We start from the raw sequence: 25,705 nt of genomic DNA on the forward strand, positions 1-25,705 counted from the left end.
CACCCCATTGTTTAGGCCTGTATGAGCCTTGGGGTGGAGATCTGCCTCTGGGACGCCTGTATCTGCCTCTTTGTGGTCTGTCTGACACTGGAAAGGACCAATTTTTAGAACGCCAGTTCCTGCTAAACCTGGGTGGCTGTACCTGTAAGAAATCCTTGACTGTCTGCATGGATTTAGCTTTAACCTCCATTTTTTTCAACACCTCTTCTGCTTTAGTACCAAACAAAGTATCATGCCGTAATGGTGCATCTAATAATTTTGCTTTAACATGATCAGGCAGATTCTGTTCCTTTAACCAAGCATGCCTTCTAATAACAGAACCTGTAACAGCGGCCCTGCAAGAGGCCTCCAGTGAATCATAATCACATTGCAAAGTATGCTTTCCCACTTGTTCAGCTGCATGCAATAAATCCTGCAATTCCTTGTTATCTGAACAATCAGTATTTGTCAGCAATTTCTGTTTAAGCAGTGACATTAAATATTGCTGATATTTAAGCATATGAAACTGACAATTTAAAGCCCTTACAGCCAAGGTAGCAGAAGTGTAAACTTGTTTCCCCCATCTGTCTAGAGCCCTAGAATCCCTATCAGAAGGGACAGGGTTTTTTTTGCAGTGGAAGCTTTAACCCCTTTGGGACCCTGAGATATAGTTTCTGGGTCAGCAGCGGGGTTTTTATATAGGAATTTATGGGAATCCGGGACCCTGTAGTATCTCTGTCTGGCTTAGCAGGTGCAGGGGGTAAAGAATCAGGGGACAGGCCGGACTCTGAAAATACATCATCTACAATGTCTAGAACAGGTGGAACAGCAAGGGGTCTGTGCTGAGGAAGTAGCAGAAAGTCTCTGAGCCTTTTCTTAGATTCAGAATAATCTTGACTCTCCCAGTGGAAATGTTCCCTCATGGTATGCAGGGTTTCCCCAAAAGAATAATCCTCAGGAGGAGAGGCTGAAGGAATGGATTCTTCAGCATCAGAATCCTCATAGGGAAGCCTGAAATAATCCTGTTCAGAAGAGGAATCGGAGAAAATAGAAACCTGATCAGAAGAATCATACTCTGTCTCTTGCCTAGGCCTCTTATCAGGAGGGGGATGGGAGCCCCTGATCAAAGTAATTAGGTCTTCGGCCATTTTGAGCATCTGTTTTTTAGGCATGGAAGTCTGAGTAGGAGAATGTTGTACTTGTTTCTTTGTCTTTAGAGCTGCTTTAGTCTTCGTCTTTGAAGCTGAAGATGGCTTAATATATAGTTGTGTAGGTCTGAAGACACCCTTAGAAGCCGATGACTGCTCAGCGGCTCTGGACCCATCTGAGGGAATAATTTCTGAGTGTCCAATACCTTGAGTATCCAGAGGACCAGTCGGCTCCACGTGGGAGTCGGAAGCAGCCTGTGGCTCTGAGGTAGCGCCAGGGCTGCGCCTCACTGAGAACCGGCGACTGGCCTAGCAGAGGCCTTGTCGTTGGTTTTGGACCTCGGATGCCTATCCTTTTCCTTGTTGTTGCGTTTTTTGTAAACTCCGGTTGTCGGCTGTTCCGACAGCATTATATAATTAAATCTTCGGCCAAAGTAATGAAATGCAAAATCGAACAGACGCTTAATAGTGCGTTGGTTAAATCTAGCATAAAACCAACAGCTAGCAATGTTGTGATCAGGGCCTAGGCAAGGAATACAGTAAGAGTGAAAATCCTTATGAGGTATTTGCTTCCCACAAGAAATACAATTGTTAACTTTTTCTGACATTGGTCTGGAGCAAGAAAAAAGTTTCCCCAATGGGGTACTTAGCTTTAATGAAGACTTCGGTTCTGAAATACGGATTTGAAAATCTCAGGAGTCGGCCGACCGGCACTTGCTAACTGCTTTTGCTTCGGGCACCGCGCGGCAAGAAAGATTGAAGAAAATGGCGTCGGCTGCACCTTTTATACCCCTGGCGCATTGACGTCAGGGAAGAGGCGACAGCAACCGACGCCGGACCTAGACATTGGAATTCTGGCCTACTGAGGGTAGCCTGCCAGCAGGATAACCCAAGAGTAATGACTGCAACAGTGAAACACAATGAACATCTGAAAGAGTACAGGCAAAGAAAAAGGAATAGGGGGATCCCCAAGTGAAATACCAGCATTGGTAGAGTTTTTAGGAGAATCTAGGACAGATACTGCTGTGGGATAATTATTACATCATATAAAACACTGCATGGGTGGTCACGGTGGTGCAGCGGTTAGCGTTGCCGCCTCACAGCAAGAGGTTCTCCGGTTCGATTCTCGGCTGGGGTGCCTTCTGTGCAGAGTCTGCATGTCCTCCCTGTGGTCGCGTGGGTTTCCTCCCACATCCCAAAGACATGCAGTAGGTGGATTGGACACTCTAAATTGGCCCTAGGTGTGAGTGTGTGAGCCTTCTGTGGAAGGTTGGGCGCTGGGCTGGCAACTCGACACTGTAAAATTCCACTGCCAATCATGAGCGGACAGATGATCTGCTGTGGCAACCCCTAACCGGGAAAAGCCGGAAGATGAAGATATAAAACACTGCATGATAACTAGAAGAATCAGAGGAGTTTAAAAAGGATTGGGAAAAGAGACTGGATAAGCAATTCACAAACAATAGCAGGACATATATATATATATATATATATATATATGGCTCCCAAATATGCAACAAGTCTAGAATATTTAGGACATTTGTTTGCATAGGTATTTTTATATCCAAAGCAGACTCAAAAGAATTTTTCCTCGGGTAGACTGCAAATGTTGGATGGAGACTGGGAACATATTTTGGAGTGTGTAATGAGTTGGCAAGTTTTTAAAATTCCCGGCAGACTACTCTGTCAGAAATATTGGATGAGCAAATTGTAACTAAGGAAATAAATTTTTGAGCTATATGACACAGAATCGGAATTGCATATACATAATTAAGGCCTTGCTGAGTTTAATTCTGATGGCTGCCAAAGAAGTAATTACTACGAAATGGAAACCAAAGTCTAAACCAACCACACTAGAAGTACTGAATATAGTAAAAGAGATAAAAGAACTGGAAGTGGACTCCTTAGAAAAGGGTAGGAGCAAATTACATAGGAATGAAGGTAAATTGTGAGAACAATACATGCAAAATAAAGTTTTGGAGGCAGAATGATGTTTAAGAAAGCAAGAATTGAAAGAGCTATGTAATACTTGACTGACGAGGACTGCATAGAAGATAAATGCCATATAATGTTTGCAAATGAAAATGTCACTATGGTTTGCTTTCATTTATATAAATGTACGACTGCCTACATCTTAAGTGATAATTCAGTAAAGATGCTTCTTGTTAAAAAAAAAAAAAAAAAAAAAAAAAAAAAAAATGACAAATCAAATCTTATTACTCTGCCCATCGCACATTCTGAAGAGTAGAAGGTTAAACAAAAGATATTCTTTTGCCTCCATAACCACAGATGCTCAAGTGGGATCATTGCTGCCATACAGCTACTGGATGTAACTTCAGTTGGACATCAATCTTCTGATCACACTTTTACCTCTTTCAAACATCCCTAGGTCTACACTGATCCTCCAACTCAGCATGAGATGTCAGCTGATACACTGCTAAAAAGAGAGAGCGATCAGCATAACCTTCAGCTAGAAGGGTTAAAAAAAATGGCTTCCGTCTCATTTTTAAAGCCCCCTGGGGACAAAGATGACTGGTTCCCTTACATCCAGATCCTCTAGTGTAGGTATGGTTGGTGAAGGCCAGTGTGGGTCCTCATCACAGATGCAATTGAGTACCGTCCTCTTGAATGTGATGCCTACTTTGCCTTCTCTGGTACAAGATGTAAGGTTCTCTGGAAATAACAGAGAAGGAGGGGGAAGCCCCTACTGCAGTATATCTGAACACAGAATAGTTGTGCAAGAACTTACCATAATCTTAGATGTCCTTCTCTTCCATGTTAGAGTATTCATAACTGTAGAGAGGTTGCTGCCTGCAGCACCGGATATCTGGCCAGTATGCCAAAGTCTTAGGATCAGGGGTACGTGCAGCATTGCATGTCATAGCCATAAACTGATACTGGCTATAAAAGTGACGTTTGCACGTACCCACTTCAGAAAGGACTGCCGCATGCCGTAGTACTGCTGGAGAGCAAGAAAGGAAGCTTTTTAGACCCACATATGCTACCAGGCCAGAAGGAACCTAACAGAGGTATGTGTCAGTTGCTGTGCCCCATTTGAATGGAGAGAAGATACAGAAATGCCACCCCAGACAGATAAACAGAATAAAAGGGGGTAGGAGGGGGCTGAATACCGCAGCATGGAAGAGAACATCTAAGGTCATGACAGGTTCATACACAGCTATTCTTTGTCCTTCTATTCTCAAGTTGCAGTATTCATAACTCTAGGGAGAGTACCAAAGCTTTAGGTATGAGCCTGGGAGGTAGGTTGAGGGGCCTGGTCTACAAGACCCTGTAAACCTGACCTAGCAAACCCAGTTCTAGCTCTAGAGATCAAGTCTAGGTTGTAGTGCTTGGTAAAGGTTTGGACTGAGGATCTGGTGGCCGCTTCCAGTACGGAAGCATAGTCCACCCCCCCTAAAAAAGGCTGCTGATGAAGCACCTGCCCTAGTAGAATGAGCTCTCACATTGGCAGTTAAATCTTTTCCATTAAAAAAATAACAAACAGATAGCTTTAGAAATCCATAATAATAGAAACTGCCTTCCTCAAGGCCCTTGGGTGAAAGGAGACAAACAGCTGGTCAGACTTTCTAATGGATTTGGTCGTGCCCAGGTAATACGAAAGTTGTCTATGAACATCCAAGGAATGTAGGGTTCTTTCAGAGGAATTTTGAGGTTGAGGGAAGAAAACAGGAAGGTTAATTGTCTGATTCAAGGACAGCTCATTAGCCACTTTAGGCATGAAGGAAGGATTAGTCCTGAGGGAGACCCTGTCCTTGTGGAAGATTAGGTAAGGAGGGGTAGCCATCAGAGCTTGAAATTCTGAGACCCTCCTGGCAGATGTGAGGGCTACCAGCAGTACTGTTTTCCAAGTACATAGCTTCAGTGATGCTGAGTGAGCTGGTTCATATGGAGGTAGTGTGAGTTTCTCAAGGACAAAACTTAGGTCCCATATGAAGGGGGTACAGATTTACGAGGGGTCTGATATGGAGAACTCCTCTTAAGAATAGTTTTACCTCTAATCTGGATGCCAAATGAGGTACCAAGGGAAGACAGGCAGAAATGGCTGACAAGTGTACCTTAATGGAAGAGTAAGTCAGTCCTAAATATAGACGCTCACACAAGTACGGAAGGACCATAGGAACAGGAAGAAGAAAAGAGTCCTGTTTTTCCTTTTGACACCACCTGGAGAATCTTTTCCATTTTGACATAATTTCTGCTGGTACTACGTTTCCTGGCCTCCGGCAGAACATTCAGTATGTCCTCTAAATACAGGTGTCTGAAGGGGATCAGAACTCTATCACCCATAGAGTGAGTTTGAGGTTGAGCACCTTAAGGTGCATGAGAGACCCCCCCCCCCTTGGCTTGTGTGAGTAGGTCGAATCGGTGGGGTAACCTGTGGTGATTGCCCTTGGCTAGTAGGTGAAGTAGGGAAAACCACTGCTGTCTTGGCCAAAAGGGAGTCACCATCAGAATTTTTGCTTTATCCCTGTGAATCTTCAAAAGTACTTTTTGAATCAGTTTGAAGGAGAGAAAGGCATAAAGATACATCCCTGCCCAAGAAAAAGAGAAAGTGTCCACCTTCCAAACCTGTGGATGTGGATCCCTTATGCAAAACAGAGGCATCTGCCTGGTCTGGGAGGAGGCAAACAGATCTGCTTGACGAATACCCCACTTGTGAATAAGATCCAAAAACACCTCACTGTGAAGCATCCATTCATGAGAGGGTGCAGACATCCTGCTGAGTGTGTCCGCCATCATATTCACTACAGAAGAAATGTACACTGCTTGCAGGTGAATGTGCAGTTTTCCTGCTAGGGACCAAATCTGAACTGCCAAGCTGCAGAGTGGGTAGAATCTTGTCTCCCCCTGCTTGTTGATATACAACAGGACAGTCATATTGTCTGCGACTACTTTCATGGTAACTGATAGGACAATTTGGTAGAATGTTTGCATTGCTAGGAGAAGGGCCCTCATCTCTTTGATACTGATGTGGCCCCTTTGCCTGAAGGAGGACCATTCTCCCTGAACTTTGTTTTATTTGTTGTGGATTTTTAAAACTGCTCCCCAACCCAGGTCCGAAACATCTGTGAAAATTTGTTGTAAGGGTGGGGGGAATCTGCAAAGGTATACCCGGACTGAGGCAGATGGCTGCAATCCACAATGCCAGTTTTTTTTTCAAGCATGGAAGGAGAGGTAGGGGAATACCCAGAGGGTGGGAATGTTGGCTCCACCGACTCTTCAGCATCCACTGGAACTTCCTTATATGCAGCCTTATCAAGGGAAGCATGGGTATCAAGGGTGCCATGTGGCATAGGACTCTCAGGAATTCCCTGGCAGATAAGGCTTGGAGGTAATGGGTGATGGTTTCTATCTTCTAGCAAGGAATGAAAGCTGCCATCTGGTCTCTTTTTATCCTCCACCCTAAGAAAACCAGGTCTTGGGTGAGTGTCAGGTGAGACTTTCCCTGGTTCACAGTGATCCCTAGGTTTTCCAGGGTTTTGGACACCATGCATAGGTGTCGGCAAAGGGTGTGGCTGTCCTGGTGAAGTATCAAAAGGTCATCCAGGTATGGGTATAGTTGAATGCCCTGCATTCTGCAGTGGATGATAACTGGTTCTAGGCACTTTGTGAATAATCTGGGGGCTGTGGAGAGCCCAAATGGCAATGCAGAACATTGAAAATGCAATGAACCTACTGAAAACCGTAGGAATTTCCTGTAGCTGGGGTGAATGAGAATATGAAGGTAGGCATCCTTCATATCCAGGGATACCATGAAAGCTTGGCAGGGGATGAGAGGTAGGAGGTGCTGCAAGGCGAGCATTTTGAAGGTAGGTACCTTGAGGAATATATTGAGGACCGACAAATCAAGAATTGGTCTCCAAGGGCTATCTTTTCTTGGGACCAAAAACATCCTGTCGTAAAACCCCTCGTTTATCTGGTCTAGAGGTAGTCTTTCTATGATGCCCTGACCTAGGAGCTGCTCCAGGATTGAGGGAAAAATATGAAGCTGACATGGAGGGGGTTGGGGTATCCCCTGAAAGGGAAGTGACCACCAAGTCATAAAGTATCCTTTTTGAATGATGGAGAGGACACAAGCCTCTGTGAGGTAATTTTTAACCATGAGGGTAGGGAAAGGGTGAGGGAGAGTGACAGGGGAATGGAGGTGGGTAATGGGTTTGAGTAACAGTGGAGGGGCTCTGCCCAGCTCAGGCTGCCTCCGAAAGGAAGTGGGATTGGAAGAAGAAGATGGTCTAGGAGGAGTGCTTCCTAGGTATGGGCTAACATCTGCCTCGAGAGTCTAACCAGACTCCTGAGGTGTAGCATAGGTGTTAGGCCTAACTTTCTTGGCCTTCTTCCTAGGCGGCTTGTCGGAGGTACCTACCCTCACCCTCCATGCCTAACTGCAGACGTTGGAGTGTCTGGTTTTCCAAGTAAAGTTTTAGGGCAGCCAAACGGCTGCGCAGCTTTTCTGGTACAAAATACTTGCAGATGTCACAAAACTATGGGTAGTGGCTTTCACTTAAACAGAACAGGAACTTATGCATGTCCGTATGTTGAATTTAATCTTCCACAAATATACTTCCCCTTCCTAGCTGACATGTATGTTTGAAAAGCTATAAGAAAGATAACAAAATCCCCAAAAGGGTACTTATCTGTATCGGATGGCCAAAACAAACAAGCGAACCAATTCCCGGAGCTGGCAATCAGAGGTCCATAGAGCACTGCGGCAGAAAAGTTCTGAAGTGGGTACGTGCAGAAGTCACTTTTACAGCTGTCAGTTTATGGCTCTGACATGCAACGTCACATGCACCCATGATCTTAAGACTTTGGTATACTGACCGGATGTCCGGTGCTGCAGGCAGGTACGTTATGAATACTGCAACATGAGAACAGAAAGGCTTCTACGGCTATTGTGAGTATACTCTCACAACTGCACTATTATAGGAGTTACTGCTGCAGGATAACTCCATATTCATGGCAACAGTCCTAAAGCAGTAGCTGCCTCAAAGGGACTACGCAATCATATCAGGCCTTGCATGACTGCTACAGTGAAGCCAACCCTGCTCCTTAACTCAAGGTCTGTCGTGCAGTGCTTGAAAAAAGTGTCCACTTTTATCCATGTGGCTGCCTCACAAATACTCGGAGCTGTTTATTCTTAAAGACGGCTGCTGCAAATGCAGCCATCCCTTTGGTTTTTGCCATTTTATTTTTGGAATGCACACAATGGCACAGTTTTCTAGCCTTTGAAGAATGGCTGCTTACAGACAGACCTATCCTGCTTCCCTGGCTTAAACAAGTCTACAAGTCAGATTACATAAAACCTTTAGTGCTTTCCTATTAATATTAAATCTGTCTGTGGACACCCAGAAGGTACAAGATGCTTTATTCTGAGAGTCAGGGATAGAAGACTGCCCAAAGAACACCTATGACATTGAAGGAAGGACTATTTCTGAGGCTCACACTCTGTTGCTATAACAGATTATGGAAGGCTCTTTGCACACCACAATTTGAAGCCCAGTGCTTCTTCTGGTAGTGGTGATGCTACTTAAAATAAGGTTCTCTATGAAAAAACAAGCTAAGAAAAATGGAGCCAAAGCAGAGGGTGAGTTAACTTTCCATGTTAAAATGAAGGTCCAGAGTCCATTTCTATGTGGCTTTAAGTGTAGGACCTCCTGAAGTAACAATTTCACTGTTGAGTGGGTCAAGAAAGGGTGATCCAAGGGAAGCCAAGTTACAATGACAAATAGATGCACTTTAAATGAAGCATAACAGACGCTCTAACTGAAGAGTTCCACTAGACACCTTAGGACTTCTGACTTCATGGCTTTAGTGGAGGTGATGCACTTAGGTTCATAACACTGAAGACCTTTTTGATTCACACTGGTAGGAGTTCTGCTGCTGGGCATTCTTGCCTCCTATAGAATGAGCATTTCTTCCTCTGAGCCAATTTCATTAAAAGGCATTTGTCTGAGAACATTCATGCTGCCAAAGTTTAGTTCTTGAGGCTCTCATGCAATGAACATCTAATCAGGAGTTAGATGGTCCAAGGTCTGTTGACTGATATCTGCACCACAAGGGAGGGCCATGGTTACCAGGACTAAAAGGGGATACCAAAATGAGCTCTTCCACATCCACCTTGACCTTACAGAACTTTTTGTGGAGATTAGAGGAATGGGTAAGACAACGAAAAGGTGGCCTCCTTTTCAAGGGGTGGAAACATTTACTGTGCATGTTTCCTTATACAGGTGTTGGGAACCAAACTTCTTCAGCTGGCAGGGATGGCGGTTCTTTGAGGAAAACCACTCCATCTCAGATGCTGCCACCTTAAAAGAGTCTTGGGGATACAGGGATTCAATCTGCCTTCACGATTTTTCTCCTGGATTGCTTACGTGGTTTTCTACAGTGCTCAGGTCTGAAACAATGTAGGATATGTGAAAGAGAAGCCATAGGTGAGACGTTATTTCCTAGGGTGTCACTACTAGCCTGAACATCTAGTATAAGCAAGTCCTTCCTTGTTGTTTATAAAGCACATCACAGCTGTGCTGTCTACAATTAACTTCATTTTCCATTCTCTGGAACAGGCTCCCATGTGAAAGAGACCTCCTCCTTATCTCTGTTTAAGCACAACTTGGACCAATGGATGGGTAATCAGATATTCACACTTCGTCTGGCTCCTATGTCTCTGATGGAAACAGGCAATAAGTAAATCACTCCTATATAAATCATATTTGTGGGTCACATTTGGATTGCATGGCTAGGCTTATAAATGCCCGACTGATCATTAGCCTAGTAAACACCTATGAAACTAGTAACTATTTTTAATGCCATCTGACTTGCTGATGTACAGTATATCCATCAGTACTGGATTGGAGGATGTCTTCTATGCCAGACACAGGTCACCGCTTAGCAATATGTAGGACACAGAGCATAGTGCCAGGGCTTTGAGTCGGTCCATGTAGGACATGGTGTTCAGGCCTTGGATCATTTTAGTAAGGTATCTCTGGGCATTCCAGTTGTTTCAGGAGTCTGGACAGATACATGCCAAAGGGGCATTATATTCAATGACTGGCCTAATGACAGCTGAGTAAAGGGGGACAATTAACTCCTTAGATCCAGACACAATCTCCTCCCCTTTTTTTAATAAGCTGTGCAATAAAGACTTACAATACACACATTGGACAAAAGTTAAAAAAAAATCCTAAAAATTGTTAAAGTTTAGATAGGATGTTATCACAGCTAACAAATATGACAATCTGCATATACTGTACAGTTTATGGTAAGAAAGTCAGAAAGTTAGGTTTTTAAAACATTTTTGCTCAGTAGAGGACATAGGCTGGAGCCCTGAGGTATTCCTACAGAAAGTGTTCCACTGTCTGGATTACAGCTGCCCTGTTGTATTGTTAAAGTTCTGCTGTGCAGGTAAGATGAGAACTACTGATGGAAGTTCCTGGGTTAGCCAAAACTGCTTTGAGTCTGTTCTTTAAAGAACAGATTCTAACGCTGGCATTATACAAATAAAGAGGGCTCCAGTCAGCTTTTTCCCTACTGCATCATACACATCATTTACTACTGTAAAGGCTGCTGTTTGGGTTTTGCATCCATCTGTGAAGTCCTGATGCTGGTTAGGGAGTCACATTTGGAAATATATTTCCTAAGTAGGTCATACAGCAGTTTCTCTAAGACTTTATTGAGGGGATACAACATTTCTATAAACTGACACTATACTTCATCTTTCAGATTACTGGCTTTAGGAATGACTAATTAAAGGTGATACAAAGTAGCACAAGAATAGCTGGTTAACACTCAGAAAACTGGACAGCTAGCAACAAAGAAAGTGAAAAAATATGTCAGTAAACGGACCTAGTCAAAACCAGTAAAAGGTCTGGAAAATAGACACTGCTTTCTTTCCACTCAGATGAGAAACACCACAAAGGAGGGAGCAATGAGCTGTCAATAAGCCAAAGAACGATCCAGACCAAAAATCAATTTTTCAAAAATTTAAACTGTCAGGCTGGCTGATAGTTTTGTAATGTCACTATTAAACATCCAGCAAGGAACGTGTAAAGGAGGCAGTGTCAAAGGACTCAGGACAGCTATGAAAGAAGATTCCAATATTGACCAATACCAGCCTATTCCAAATCAAATGAGTGTAATAATGAGGATTGGTGGCAACATCTAGTTAGAATTAGCTTCTGAAATTTCCTACACCACCTTCCCAGGAACTCCTGGATGACTAAACAGTAGAGCAAACTCTTGAAAGGCCAGAATGCAGACAAAACCAGAAAACAATCATTTCAAAATGAACTGTTGAGGAATACCTGTATGGCTGCAAGATAAACAGCATGGCTAACTGTGAGGCTGAGGAATAAAGTTATACAAATAGCATCTTTGGAAAGATTTCACTAGTACTCAAATGCTGCAAACATTCTTTGGAGCAGTGTTCTGCAATGATTACTCAAAGGAATCAGAATGGACAACCAAGATACATTATACTATTGAACACAATTAAAACAGGGTAAAACATACAATATTCCCTGCTATATAAATGGTAGAGTGATGCAGAGTTACCTACAATTACATGGTAACAATGCAGACCTGGTGACAACACTATGGACAGCCCCCAGGAAGGCCAACATTCTCTATGGTCTCTAGTTTCAAAGATTTAACCAGCTTAAGCAGTCGCATCGAAAAATTAATACAATGGTGGCAGTCCTATTTATTTAACTAAATAGTTCTACTTACTTTTAAGTTGCTTCCGGATTGGTTTGTTTGGGTCAAGCCACCTCTGTATAAAAAGAGAGAAAGAATGAAGCTGTAGCCAATAGAAGAAAGAAAAACGTCACAGTCTCATTACTAGCATTTTCTTCTCTATAACAACTTAACAGCTTTAAATGTCAACATTACAACATTATCTTTGTTTAATAACAAGAATGTTTCTGAATGCATACATTGTCAAAAAACAGAGCTAAGATACAGCAAATATAGAAATACTTTTTAATAAAGCATTCATTGCAGCAGTGAGAGAGAAAGAGATTTCCTGCACCCAAGTACTAGATTACAATTACTCTACTGCGTTCAATTATCACATCAGCCCCACAAATACTATGACGCTGACTAAGAATGTTACAGCAGCAAATTATAAAAGGGGCAGACCCCTTTGTGATCCTTTTAACTCTTCTGGTATTTAAACAGAGACAAGATGATCAGCTTTAACAACTGGCTCAAGTAGTGGTGTCATTCTAAGGGGATCCAATGTCTGTCTGCCTGGGATGACATGTTGGACAAGCCACGCTGCTTCGCAAGGGATGGCTTACACCTGTCACCACTGGGCTTCCGGATATTGGCCAAGGCTCTTGCCACCCCATAGTGCCTTTTTTAGGCAAGGCTCAAAAGACAAACCCACCTCCTTAGAAAACAAAAATGGAAAAAAACTAAGGGTAATGCTGCTCAACGCCAGAAGTCTAAATCTCAAGATGCAGGCACTTGATGCACTCCTCAGCATGGAGAACATCGACGTCTGTGCAGTAACTGAAACCTGGTTCAAAGCTCCTGAGAGCACCCCAGCGCTACCAGGCTATACCTCGTATCATGCTTTTCAGCCCCAAAACCCGGGCCGAACCACAAAGGGAGGGGGAGTGTCCATATTCATCAAGGACACCCACACCTCCAGGTTAGTAGCAACACATGAAGCATCAGAGACCATACAGGTGCAACTAACCATAGGCAAAACTGCTATACAACTGGTAGCATGTTACAGACCCCCCCCCCCCAATCTCAAGAACCCCACTCAGCCTTCCTGAAGACATTGGAGGATATGAATGTATCACAAAATACCATCATACTGGGAGACTTCAACTACCCAAACTTAGATTGGGTACATTATTCAAGCCCAAAGGTTCCTGGAATTCATAAATTCAAATGCACTGGAACAACAAGTCACCTCTCCCACTAGGGGAGATAATATACTAGACCTGATCATCACAAACATGGGGACAAAATGCTCCACACCGGAAGTATACCCCTCTCTAGTGAGATCTGACCACAAACTAATCACCCTGGATATACATATCCCAACTCCACCCCCAGCACAAAAGACCACAGTGAAAAACTTCTCAAAAGCAGACTTCACTCTTCTTAAGACTGAGATGGTATCCTTTAAGCCCACTGTGCCAGTGGATACCACATCCCACAATGCCGAATCCTTCACAAATGCTTTCTATGGACATCTCCAAGAATGCATGGATCATGCAATCCCAAACAAATCCAAGTCCCTCTCCACCAAATGTAAGCGTCCTGTCTGGTGGACCTCAGCCATAAACAAATTGTATAACAAAAGAAGGAAGCTACTGCACGTCAGAGCAAAATCCCACGAAGGGAAGACATCTCTGATCAACATTAGCAGAAAACTACGTTCTCTCATAAAAACATCCAAGGCCAACCTTTGAGAGAAAAATCTCTAAGGACACTAAAGATAACCACAAAGCCTTCTTCAGCTATGTTAGAAACCTGGGCGGAAACCCTCAGATATGCTCAGAGTTGGTTCACAACAACAAAAAATACACTGAACCCACAGATATTGCCAACATTCTGGCTGACAGGTTCAGTGCAAATTTCTCCCCTCCTTCACCCCCCAAAGAAGAAATACTTATCCCAGCTGAATGTAATCTCCCTGTCATCTCAGATGTCCAAGTGAGAACCGCCCTCAACAAAGCTAAAAACACAGCATCAATGGGACCTGACGGTATCCCGGGTTGTGTGTTACATGAACTCCAAGAGGAGCTAAACCCACACATAAAAATGCTATTTAACCTTAGCTTACTTCGGGATATGTACCTGAACACTGGCGTACAGCAACAGTGGTCCCACTCCACAAGGGGGGTGCCTCTACAGACCCTGGAAACTACCGCCCCATAAGCTTAACCAGCCTGGCCTGCAAAGCTATGGAAAGAATCATTATGGAACTCAAACAGAGACATAGGGGACCTATAGACACTTGACCCCACCCAGTTTGGCTTTGTAAAGGGCAGATCCTACCTTTTAAACCTGGTTGACTTTTTCAAAACAGTCACTAGAGCCATTGATGAGGGCAAAGCAGTCCATACTGCATACCTGGACTTGGCTAAGGCCTTCAACACAATACCCCACTCAGGCATCATAGATAAGCTCAACAGCTTAAAAGTAAACCCTTATGTCACTAGATGGGTTGCAAACTGGCTAAAGGACAGAACCCATAAAGTTAAAATCACTGGAGCAATGTCAGACTCAAAGCCAGTCACAAGTGGTGTCCCACAGGGATCTGTCCTGGGACCCCTCTTGTTCGGCATTTATTTCTCAGATGTTAAAGCAAACATGGGAGGGCTGTGGCTGACAAAGTTCGCAGATGACTGCAAACTAGGCGCCATAGTCGATACACCAGCAGACACACACATCCTACAAAAAGGCCTCACAGAAACGGTCAACTGGTGCCGGAGTCACGGCCTTAAACTAAATGCCAAAAAATGTATAGTCATCCCCTTTGGGAAGAACAAAGTACCCACAAATTATCAACATAGACAGCAACCCACTGAGTACGGAAAAAGTAATCAGAGACCTAGGGACCCAAGTCGACAGCGACCTCTCATTTGACACCCACGTTGCCAAAGTGGTTAGAAAAACATTCTACCTTGCACACCTCATCATGAAGGGATTCACATCCAGATCCAAGGATGTCATTGTACCCCTATATTCCTCCCTCATCAGACCCATGATTGAGTACAATGCCCCATTTGGTATGTACCTCACCCAGCATTTGCGACAGCTGGAGAGACCACAAAAGTACCTCACCAAGAGGATCAAGGGTCTCCAACATATGTCTTATTCTGCCAGACTAAAGGAACTTCAGCTATATTCAGTAGCATACCGCCTGCTCAGGGGTGATCTCTGCCTGACGTACAAGGCCATGTCCAATCAGGATCTGATGGGCATGCTCCACCTCAAAAAATCCAAATCCATCAGGACCACGAGAGCTAAAGACTTAAACCTCGGCACAAGTATGAATAGGACATGCTGGAGGGATAGATTCATAACCCAGAGGCTTCCCATGCTTTGGAATAAGATCCCAGTTCGTATTAGGCAGAGCCTCTCACTGACTCTCTTCAAGAGAAATCTTGATGAGTGGATGGGAGATCGTAAGTTTACCCCAGGGGTCACATCGGTGTCACTGCTAGACAGGGGCACAGTAAACTAATTCTATTATATAAGGGGACCTTCATTGTGTCACTACTAGACAGAGGCACAGTATTCTAAATTTATTCTGTACATTTTTTGTACCATTTCATGGGGTGGCAAAAGCCACATCACTATGGCTAGGCTTTACAAATGCCCCAGGGCATATAGCCTAGTACTATACTATGAAACTATGAAACTATAAATACTGTCACGGAATCATGACAGAAGCCATACTGTGCAGTAACCGATTGATGCAGCTTTCAAATTATAGGCCCTTTAGCATTTAGAATGTGTTAAAGTTACTCTTCTTAATTCAAACTTTTTGTGGAATTTATTAAAACAATTAAGTCAGTAAAAACATTTGCAACAAAAGGAGAATGTTATACACAGTACACTCTTAGTACTTTAAAGAAACCTACCAACAGAAAAATACCACCACTGTAACCATCACATAGCTGTCTCTAACATAAATGCAATTAAATATCCAGTTTTAAACTGTAATGTAAAATTTGTTTAAATCATTCAGTTTTTAACTCTAAGCTGTAAAATTATCATGCACAGCCTTTTCCCCAGTTATTTGCAAATGCTTAACGTAGTTAAAGAACATGTCAGAAGTTAGTATCTTTTCCAGTAACTCATATGACACTTTCAGTCATTCCTTGTTTGATTTTTTTTCTCTTCTGTGGTCTAATGCTTAGAAAGCCACAGCTTGGACCAGTATATCTAATACTTAAGGTACAAAATATGTAGCGGATGGAGTGCCCTTATTAAACTCAAATAGTAGTTAAACAACATCTTGGTTCAATGTTAGTATAGAGTGAGACCCGACCTTAATGATGCTTACAAAATGGCCAAACTGTACATCAGCACCCTGATTGGAGAATGAACGATCTCCAGCAGGGTAATAATGTACAAGTAATGCCCGATGAAAAGCGTACCCGCCGCTTCAAGTCAGCATATCAAGCTGCCATGGAGCTCAGAGTGAAAAAAACCTAACGGTTGCCATTATTTTACAAACGCTTCTGCTGTTCAGTGAGTGTAAAATCTAAATAGAACAAAAAAAAAGTGTGTGAGTTTGTGTTTCTGTGTGTGTGTTCGTGTGTGTGTGAGAGAATGCGTGCATGAAAGCGAAGTGTGTGCGAGTGAGAGAGAGGTTTGCGTACCGCTCATATCTTAGATAAGTAAAATAAACGTAAAATAAAGGGGGAACAAAGGCTCAAAACAAGAACATATTCCTTTTTAATCACAAAGTTGCTGCAATAATAGGACTTGTGTTAGCAAGCATTTTCTGAACTACAGGTGTGTGTTGGGGGGGGTGTCTGCCTGACAGAGGGAGAGAGAGAGTGGGATCGATGGAACACTGGCAGCAGCGATAAGAGGTTTGTGTACCTCTCCACCTTTTAGCTCAAGAAATGTGGATAAAGCCTGAAATAAAGGGGGAACTAGTATCCACAATAGGAACAGATTTAAATGTTATACTTAAAAATTAAAAAGTTACTTAAATAACAGGATTTGTGTTAACTTTAATTTTCTGAAGAAAATAAAGTCTGAAAGTCAAATGTATGTCATCATTTAGTGACTTCAATACCAGGTGACTGGCAAGAAACCATTTTAGCAGTAAAGAAACAGAAAAGAAAGGAAATATCTAGACATTTTTTAAAAAGAATACATTTTGGATAAAAAATGCCTTCTCTATCACCATTTACATACGCTATAGCAACTTTGAAACATTAGCCAGAGGAACTATTTTGCATCCAAACCATATAAAAAATATGATATAGAATAAAAAATGTAAGTATGTAAGTAAAACACAACAATTTTACAGACAGCCCATTCTCCAAGTGCAATAATGCCCTCCATGGTGTGTGTTAATTTGTAATTAATGCACTTCCAAAGTTGAAGAGGCCCTGTGCCTGCGGCGTCAGGTCTCACAACACCTCTGCAAGTTTAATTAACAAACCTGTCAAATCTTTCCCCTCTGTCTTGTGGGTTGGGAAAGAAGGTAGGTAGATGAAATGCCTGATTCAGAGAGACAGTAGTTAGTAATCATCTTAGGCATGAGGAAAAGATTAGTTCGGAGGGAGACCCTGTCTTTATGGAAGATAATTAAAAGCTCCACCGCCATTAGGGCCTGCAACTCCGAGACCCTACTGGCTGAAGTGATAGCCAGTAGAAGGGCTGTTTTCCTCATGGGGGGGGTAGGCCTAATGTGAATAACACCCCTAAAAGATTGCTTCAGCAAGGGGGGAAAATACATTGGAGGATGACTAGGGATGTGGGCAGAGGTGGTTGAGGAATGTATCTTGATGGCGGAAAAAGAGGCTTTTCCCCATTAGGTTGGCCAGGTACTCCAGAATGTCAGGAATGTTAACAGACTGTGGCTGAAGCCGATGCTCCTGCGCAAACCAAAATATTTTCCATTTGGCCGAGTAAGATTTATTGGTGCTACACCTTCTAGACTCTTAAAATTGTCTGTACCTGCTGACTCAAGATGGAGGTGCAATAAGGCACTGTGGAATAAACCAGGCTGAGAGGGTCTGAAGGCTGGGGTACACAATCCTTCCCTTGTTCTGGGTGAGGAGGTCCACCCTTTGAGCTAACAAAGGCTTTTGACTGGTGAGCTGGAGGAGGAGAGGGAATCAGTGCTGCCTGGGCCAGTCCGGTGTTATCAGCATGCCCTTTAGGCCCTCCTCCCTGATCTTCAGAAGCACTAGAGGCAAAAAGCAAGCAATGGTGGGAAGGCATAAATTAAGAGGCGTGTCCAAGGGAAGGAGAAAGCATCTGTTCTCCATGCAGATATCTGCCTTGTCCTGGTGCAGAACTCCTCCAAGTGAGTGTTGTCGCTGCCCCCCCCCACTGTGTTACTGTGTGGAAAACTTCCCAATAGAGATGCCACTCATGAGGGTCTGTCAGATTCCTGCCGAGGTGGTCTGCCAGGGTATTCTTTTTGCCCAGCAGGTATTGTGCCATGAGATGCAGGCCTAGGGATTGTGCCATCTCCCACATTTGCATGGCTAGACGGCACAGGGGGTAGGTATGCGTTCCTCCCTGCCTGTTTATGTACCACATGACTGTAGTACTGTCTGTCTGCACTACAAGGACCCTTGGGTCCTATTTTTCCTTGAAAGCCAGTAAACCGTTTTGTACTGCCATCAGTTATTTCCATTTATGTGCTTCCTTCTGTGTTGAGGAGGCCATAACCCTTAAGTTTGGAGAATCTGGGTATGCCCCCCCCCCATGTTGTCTCTGAGGCATCTGTGGTGAGGATTTGGCCATAGGGCAAGAATCTGAAATGTAGGCCCTGATTTTGGATACAAGTCTGTGCCCACCATGTGAACTCCTGCTTGAGGCAAGGTATCAAGGGTATTTGGGCGTCCAGAGAATGAGAGCTCTAGCACCACATGTTCTTCAGATATCACTGCAACTTCTTCATGTTCTGGCTAGGAGTACCATAAGAATACAGAATGCCATGAATTCCAGTGCTCTGAGGAATTCCCTGGCTGTGATGATCTCATTCTCCTGTATCTGTAGAAAGTAACTGGTTAAGTACGTGACCTTGTCTGGGGGGAGGAAGGCCCTCTGGAGGGAAGATCCAGGAGAGCTCCCAGGAAGACTGTTTGGATGGAACTAGGCTGGATTTCTTGAGGTTCAGAGTGAACCCTAGATAAGTCAGGAGGTTCAGAGTGAACCCCAGATAAGTCAGGAGGTTCAGAGTGAACCCCAGATAAGTCAGGAGGTTCAGAGTGAACCCCAGATAAGTCAGGAGGTTCAGAGTGAACCCCAGATAAGTCAGGAGGTCCTGTGTGAATTTCAAATCTTCGTTTATCTTTGAAATGTCTGCAGCTTGTATTAGGCAATTGTTCAGTTAAGCATAAATCAGGGCCCCTTTGGTTCTGCAATAAGCTATGACCAGCGCCAAGCACTTTGTGAAAACCTTAGGAAGAGTAGACAACCCAATGGGCAGAGCTGAAAACAGTGACAGCAGCTTGCTCTGAAGTGAAGAAAGCTTCTGTGAGATTTCTGAATGGGAACGTGTAAAGTAGGTGTCTTTTATAGATCTACTGAGACCATGAAAGCCTGTGGAGTTATCATGGGCAGTAATTTTTGAAGTGTCAGCATTCTGAACTTAAGTATCCTGAGGAAATGGTTTAAGCTGGACAGGTCCAGGATAGGGTGCCAAGATCCTTATTTTCTTGGGACGAGGAATAACCTTCAGTAAAACCCTTTCCCTCTTTATTCTTCAGGAACTGGCTCCACCGCTCCCTGAGAACACAGATTCTGCATCTGTTTGACAGCTTGAGTTTTTTTTTTTTTTTTTTTTTTCATTTGGGGGTAGATCTGGGAAACCTGAGTATACTAAGGGCTCTTTGAAAGTGAGTTTGTAACCATTTGCAATAATGTTTAGAACCCACTGATCTGAAGTAATGTGGGTTTAGTTTTGGAGTAAGGCCGTATCTTCCTCCTAGTTTTGGGATGGTGGTGGGAGGGTGGCGCAGAGGAAGAGTGTCATAATTGCTTTCTGGCTGGGGGCTGTGACATGGAACTCCCTTGCCTGGGTGTTTGAGGTCCACTGCCTTGATCTGTGCTGGTGATGCCTTTTTTCTGGAAGCTCTGTCCTTTTGAGACCTTCATTGTTTACTCTTAGGCTGGGTAGGAAAGGACCAATGCTTGGCTGGAAGGTTCCTGCTGAACCTAGGTGGTCGTACTGGCAGGAGGTCTAACTGTTTGCATAGCCTTTGCCTGGTCTTCCATCTTTTTGAGTACAGCGTCTGGTCCAAAAAGTCTTTATCAAGGGGAATGTACAAAAGGTTAGCCCTTACATGATCAGGGAGAGATTGCTGCCTAAGGCATGCATGTCTCAATTACTGAACCAGTGACAGGCATTACAGCCACAATGCAGAGTGTTTAGGCACCTGGAAAGTGGAGTGACAAGACCAAAAGTTCTTTAGAAAGATTTTTATCCCCCATGGTTGCAATTGTTTGCCTGAGTTGATCCTTAGAAAGACTTTATCCCCCATGGTTGAAATTTTTTGCCCGAGTTGATCCAAGATGGTTTGCTGATATTTGATCATATGGAACAGACTGTTTAGGGCCCTGAGACACGCTATCAGAGGTGTATGCCTTTTTTTCTGAACCTGTCTAGGGGATTACTCTCCTTATCTGTGGGCAAGGGATTCTGCACTGGCCCTAGCCCCTTTAGGCCCTAGACTAACAACTTCTGGATCAGTCGATGGATTTTTAAACAGATAATTTATGGATGTCATCACTCTATAAAATCTGTCTCGTTTCCTAGAGGCAGGAGAAAATGAGTCAGGATTCATGGAGGCACCCTGGAAAACATCCTCTACCACATCCAAAATGGGAGGGATAGCAAAGGGTTTGGATTCAGGGAGGTCCAAGAACTCCCTAACTCTCTTCTTGGCCTGGGGGTAACCTTGACCTTCAAAGAGAAAGTGCTGCTTCATAGCATATACAGTTTCCAAAAGTTTGATCCTCAGAATCTGATTCCTTAAAGGATGAGTAAGAGGGTCCTTCCTCTGACCCAAAGTCTCTCAAGTCTGAATCCTCTTCAGATAGTAAGGGACCTGGGTCAAAATCAGTACAGTCATCCCTCTTCCTTCTTCCTGGGATGGCTTCACCTGTAGTCTGTTTGGCCCTTACAATATTAAGTTCTCAGCCAGCTTAATCAAATCCTGTTGGGATCCTGGTAACTGGGAGCCCATAGGCCTACATGGAAGCCTTGCCACACTACCTTTCTTTGGGGTGGGTTTGATCTTAGGCCTAGGTGCATCCAATGCCCTGGTTCCCGACTCTGTGTAAATGTGCCAGCACAGGCGTAGGCCTCACTGTATCGCTGGTTAACGAAAGCTTATCGAAAGCTGTGGCCTGTTGAGCAACCTCAGACCCAACCAATAAGCTGTAAATGCGAACAGTGGAAGTTGAAGGGACCAAAGGCATGTCAGCCTCCCAATCGTTCTCGACAAAGGCCTGGGTTGCTGTTTCAAATGTCGATGAGGGCTGCAAAGCGCCTCACCTTCTTCAAGAATTATCAGTCTAGCAGGAGAGTCACCTGGGGAGTGATTGTCCGATGACTCTGGCTTAAGTTCCTTCTCTTTTTTGCACTTATGCAGCTCAAGATCAGGACAACCAGTAGACGTCATCGGACTGGGTTCAACTGATTCCTAAGAATTCGTCCCTCTGCCTAATCATTTTAGTGTTAAACCCAGCACAAAAACGACAATTAGGGACGTCGTGGTCTGGGCCTAAACAAGTAACGCAAACAGTATAGAAGTCTCTGTGTGGGATTTATTTACCACAGCGAAGGCAATTGTTTACTATATCTGACATGAGTTAAGTGAAATAGAAAGGAGTTCCCCAACAAAGTACTTATCCTTCTGATGATAACTTCTTCACTGGTGCGGACCGACCAAAGCACTTGTATACTGCTTCGGGCTCAGACAGCAAAAAAAAAGAAAAAAAAAAAAAGACTGAGGTGATGATGTAGACTGGCTCCCTTTACACCCGAGCGTACAGACGTTGGTAAGAGCATCTGCAGTCTGGGAGGCAAACATAATCACAGCAGGAAATCCCAGCAGTCAGGACTGTAACAATGAAACACAAAGAACATCAGCAATTATTAGCGAATGAAAATGAAAATCTAAACCAACTTTTTTGAAGTACTGAATGTTGTAAACACATAAAAGAATTGAAAATGGGATCATTAGAAGAGGGAATAAGCAAATTATATAGAAATAATGGAGTTTGTGGGAACAATACATGCAGAATACTGTTCAAGAGGAGTGAAGTTTAAGGAAAGGCAGGAATTTATCAATTTATGTAATGTTACACTAAATGATAGTTCTAAAGAAAAAAAAAAACATGAAATATATATGTGAACTATATACACTAAAAATGTTAATATGGTTTGTTCTCTTGTTCTCTATCAGTTCAAGTTCTAAGTCTTTAGGATTTCTAATACCATGAACCGAATTTCCCATGTCAGGGTATGATTAAAGTTAAAGAAATTAGTATTGTTTCAATCCTTGTTAGCCAAAAGTGATCTTCACAGCACTCGTAATGTGCCCAGAAGTACCTCTTCCTGTAATTCATACAGAGTTACATACATCAGTAACATATCCAAGTATTACTGCAAATTCTTTATTAGACCCATTTCTTCTACTTCCTTTGGAACTGTCAAAATACCTTTCTTCCACACTGCTTTTGCCTGTAAATCCTAATATTTTATGACGGTCTCTCTCTGTACACAAGACAATGTAATCACTGGGTGTAACAATTTCATTATACAACGAACCCCCATTAATATTCCAAATAAATCAGAGTTAGGACTTTTCCACTAGTATAACTCTTTTTTTACAGCAACGGAGAACGCAAGATCTCCATTGCTTTTTACACACTGTCGAAGATCTTCCTATCAGAAGCAAAGAAGGCAAGTGAAGACAAAAAAAAAAAAAAAAAAAGGTCTTTCACCACATTAAAGAACAGTAGCTCTGCACTAAACACGGAGCCTCTCATGTTTAATGCATTGCAGTTCCGCATTCAACACAAGTAGCTCTGTGTTTAGCGATTTTTGATTGGCCCATATACCGACCAATCAAAAATCACTAAACACGGAGCTACTTCTGTTTAATGCGGAACACAAGAAGCTCAGTGTTTAGCGATTTTTGATTGGCCCATATGCCAGGTATACGGGCCAATCAAAAAAAAAAAAAAAAAAACAAAGCGGAGGCTGGCCGGGATTTAAACCAGAAGGATGGGACTCTGGATCAGGCTGCTGATCTCGGGACAGTCCCGCCCAAATAGGGACGTCTGGCAACCCTGCTGTCAAGGCAGTTTCCAATATCGTTCATTCTTCTAATGTGTTCCTTACCAAGCTTTACTTGCATATTTTCATGTTTTATTGTTGATCATCTATTCCCAAATATTTGCACACTCCCTCCTGCTCAAATTACTTTATATCACATTCCTGTCCCAGATTGATATCTTCTCAGTATTGCAGCTTTCCTATTAAAACGTCATTCTTGTATATCATTTAACAAAGATCTAACCATTTGCAGTTGTGCTTTAAACTCCTCATCTGATGAGCCATCCAGCTTTTAGTCATCCACATAAAGTAGATGAGAAATCTTTTAACAAGGGTTTCTCTAAGCCAAAATGTAACCATGGTCTAATCTGTTAAGTAAACAGATTAATGAGTTACGGGGCAAAGCAAAACGGCAGTGGTGACAAAAGAATCATCCTGGAATATATTCCCCTTTGAATTTTTATTCCCGGGATGATAAAAACAAGTTATGTACTCACCATAACGTTCCATCTGTGTTGTCCATTTTCATTCTTCCTCAAACTGTGGGTCTGGTTCAGATCCTCGGAACAGACTCTGCCACTACAATAGCTCGTAGGAACCAAAAACCTTGCGAGCTCATCCCTTACCTAAAATGCACCTCAGTTACCTCAGATCGAGTTTGCTGATAGAAAGACAAAAAAAACGCTTTTTATAGAGACTATATCTGGAACTGAAAACTTTACCAGAAAGGCAACAATCTGTCAACCCTCCTTTCTTCCAGAACGGGGGTTGAAGGCTGGACAGTTGAGGAAGAATAAAAATGGACAACACAGATAAAGAAGTTATGTACTCACCATAACGTTCTATCGGATTCTGTCAGTTTTCATTCTATCCTCAACCTGTGGGACAGAGTCCCCAGTTACTTGTATATTCTGGGTGGGCTTAAGGATGTCAAAAAAAACTACAATCCACTCTGCTACAGGCCCCATGAGGAGCTCAGTGTCTCTCCAACCTACCACCACTCTTCGGTATTCACCTGCGGTACCACCTTTATCATTCTTATAAAGCGCAGTCCAGGTCTGAACTGTCTGCAAACAGCTAAAGTCAACTTTGAGTATGTGTCTACCTGTTTGAGCCAATATTCATTTTCCCCTGGAGAGCACTCTGCTTTGGCTTGTAAGCAGTCCCCCACCCCCACACACACACACTCTCATCTTCCACTTTCTCTCTTATTCCCTTCTGTTAGCAAACAGTATCCTTAACTGATCAATACTGTGCATTTGTTAAATTAAACTGAGACCACAGTAGCCTACTGATACAAGGTTATCCTGTTTTTCCACCTGAGAAATGGTTAAGAAATGACTTACAGTTTCAGAGCAGTCCTTGGTCAATTGGGATTGTTTCTTAAACACAAACTTGTCTTTGCTTTGGCTCATTAGCAGCAGTACAAAGAACTGCCTGCTCACACCCTTGTTCTCCCCTCCCCCTTCCCTGTTTATTACCTTAAGACAATCCCAAAGTTAATAAATATTACCTGTGGCAGGCACCATTTTTAAAACTACAACCACCCTTGTCATCATCATATGTTCATTTATCAGTTAACTGTTACCTGATTGTTTCCAGCCCCCTCATAAGAGCAACTAACAGGGTCTCTACCCGCTTCGCTCCCCACCCTGCCCCTATTTCCTCCCGCCCCCAGTGGTCCCACCTTTATTACACTCACAAACCCCTCCCATCTTTCCAATAGCCAACCACAGCACTAACCCAACACTACCTCCTCCATCTTCCCACTACTATCACACCTCCTCAACTAACATGTACAAGCATACCTTACCTATGCTCATTGCATGCACTCTCCTTGCATATCGTGCATCCTACCAAAGCTCCATCATTCCCCCACTCAACCACTACCACTGTACTACTACTCACATCACCACTCATGTCTCACCCTCACTCAGCTCCCCTCCCACCAACTCAAGAACCATCCCTATGCACCCCCCACATATTCTAACAACTATATTACTCGAACATAAAGCATCCCTACAACTTAACATAGTAACCCTCCCACCATACCTATTACCCACAGAGCACAATCATAAAGTTTCCCTTATAAACACATTCAAACTAATAACCTCATGCATATCAAAACTAGCCCTAAGTGGAGACATCCACCCCAACCCTGGCCCTACCATCTCCAACCTCATTCCTCATAATCAGACTAGAAACCACAACTTCTCCCATATTACAGCCAATAGAAAGCCAAGTGACTTCCTTCTACTAAGCCTATATATTAGAAGTATATCCAACAAAGTCCAGGAACTCCATGCCACCATACACTTGTACTCCCCAGATATAGTCATCCTGACAGAAACCTGGCTAAAACCTCACATTACCATGGGCAAATACTCCCTACAGGTTATGGCATACTAAGAGTAGATCAGATAAACAAGAAAGGAGGTGGTGTAGCTATAATATTTAAACAGCATCTAAACATTCAGATCTATAAATCATCAGCTCCACAAATAGGCAATGAAGAAATAGTATATACCAACCTCAAAATAAACCAAAA

At 43.2% G+C, this 25,705-nt stretch overlaps 1 protein-coding gene across 1 annotated transcript in view; it reads right to left on the reverse strand.

Annotated features, from left to right (window-relative positions):
- The window catches only part of PTPN4 (protein tyrosine phosphatase non-receptor type 4), a 3,248,454-nt gene that overhangs the window by 3,014,196 nt on the left and 208,553 nt on the right, over positions 1-25,705 (reverse strand). Inside the window, exon 3 of the mRNA XM_044060734.1 lies at positions 11,871-11,913. Coding sequence (XP_043916669.1) covers positions 11,871-11,913 — 43 coding nt within the window. The remainder of the gene's footprint in view (positions 1-11,870; positions 11,914-25,705) is intronic.

Source organism: Protopterus annectens, chromosome 2.part0 (assembly GCF_019279795.1).
Source record: "Protopterus annectens isolate FY-2018-M chromosome 2.part0, PAN1.0, whole genome shotgun sequence".
In the NCBI taxonomy this organism is placed as follows: Eukaryota; Metazoa; Chordata; order Ceratodontiformes; family Protopteridae; genus Protopterus; species Protopterus annectens.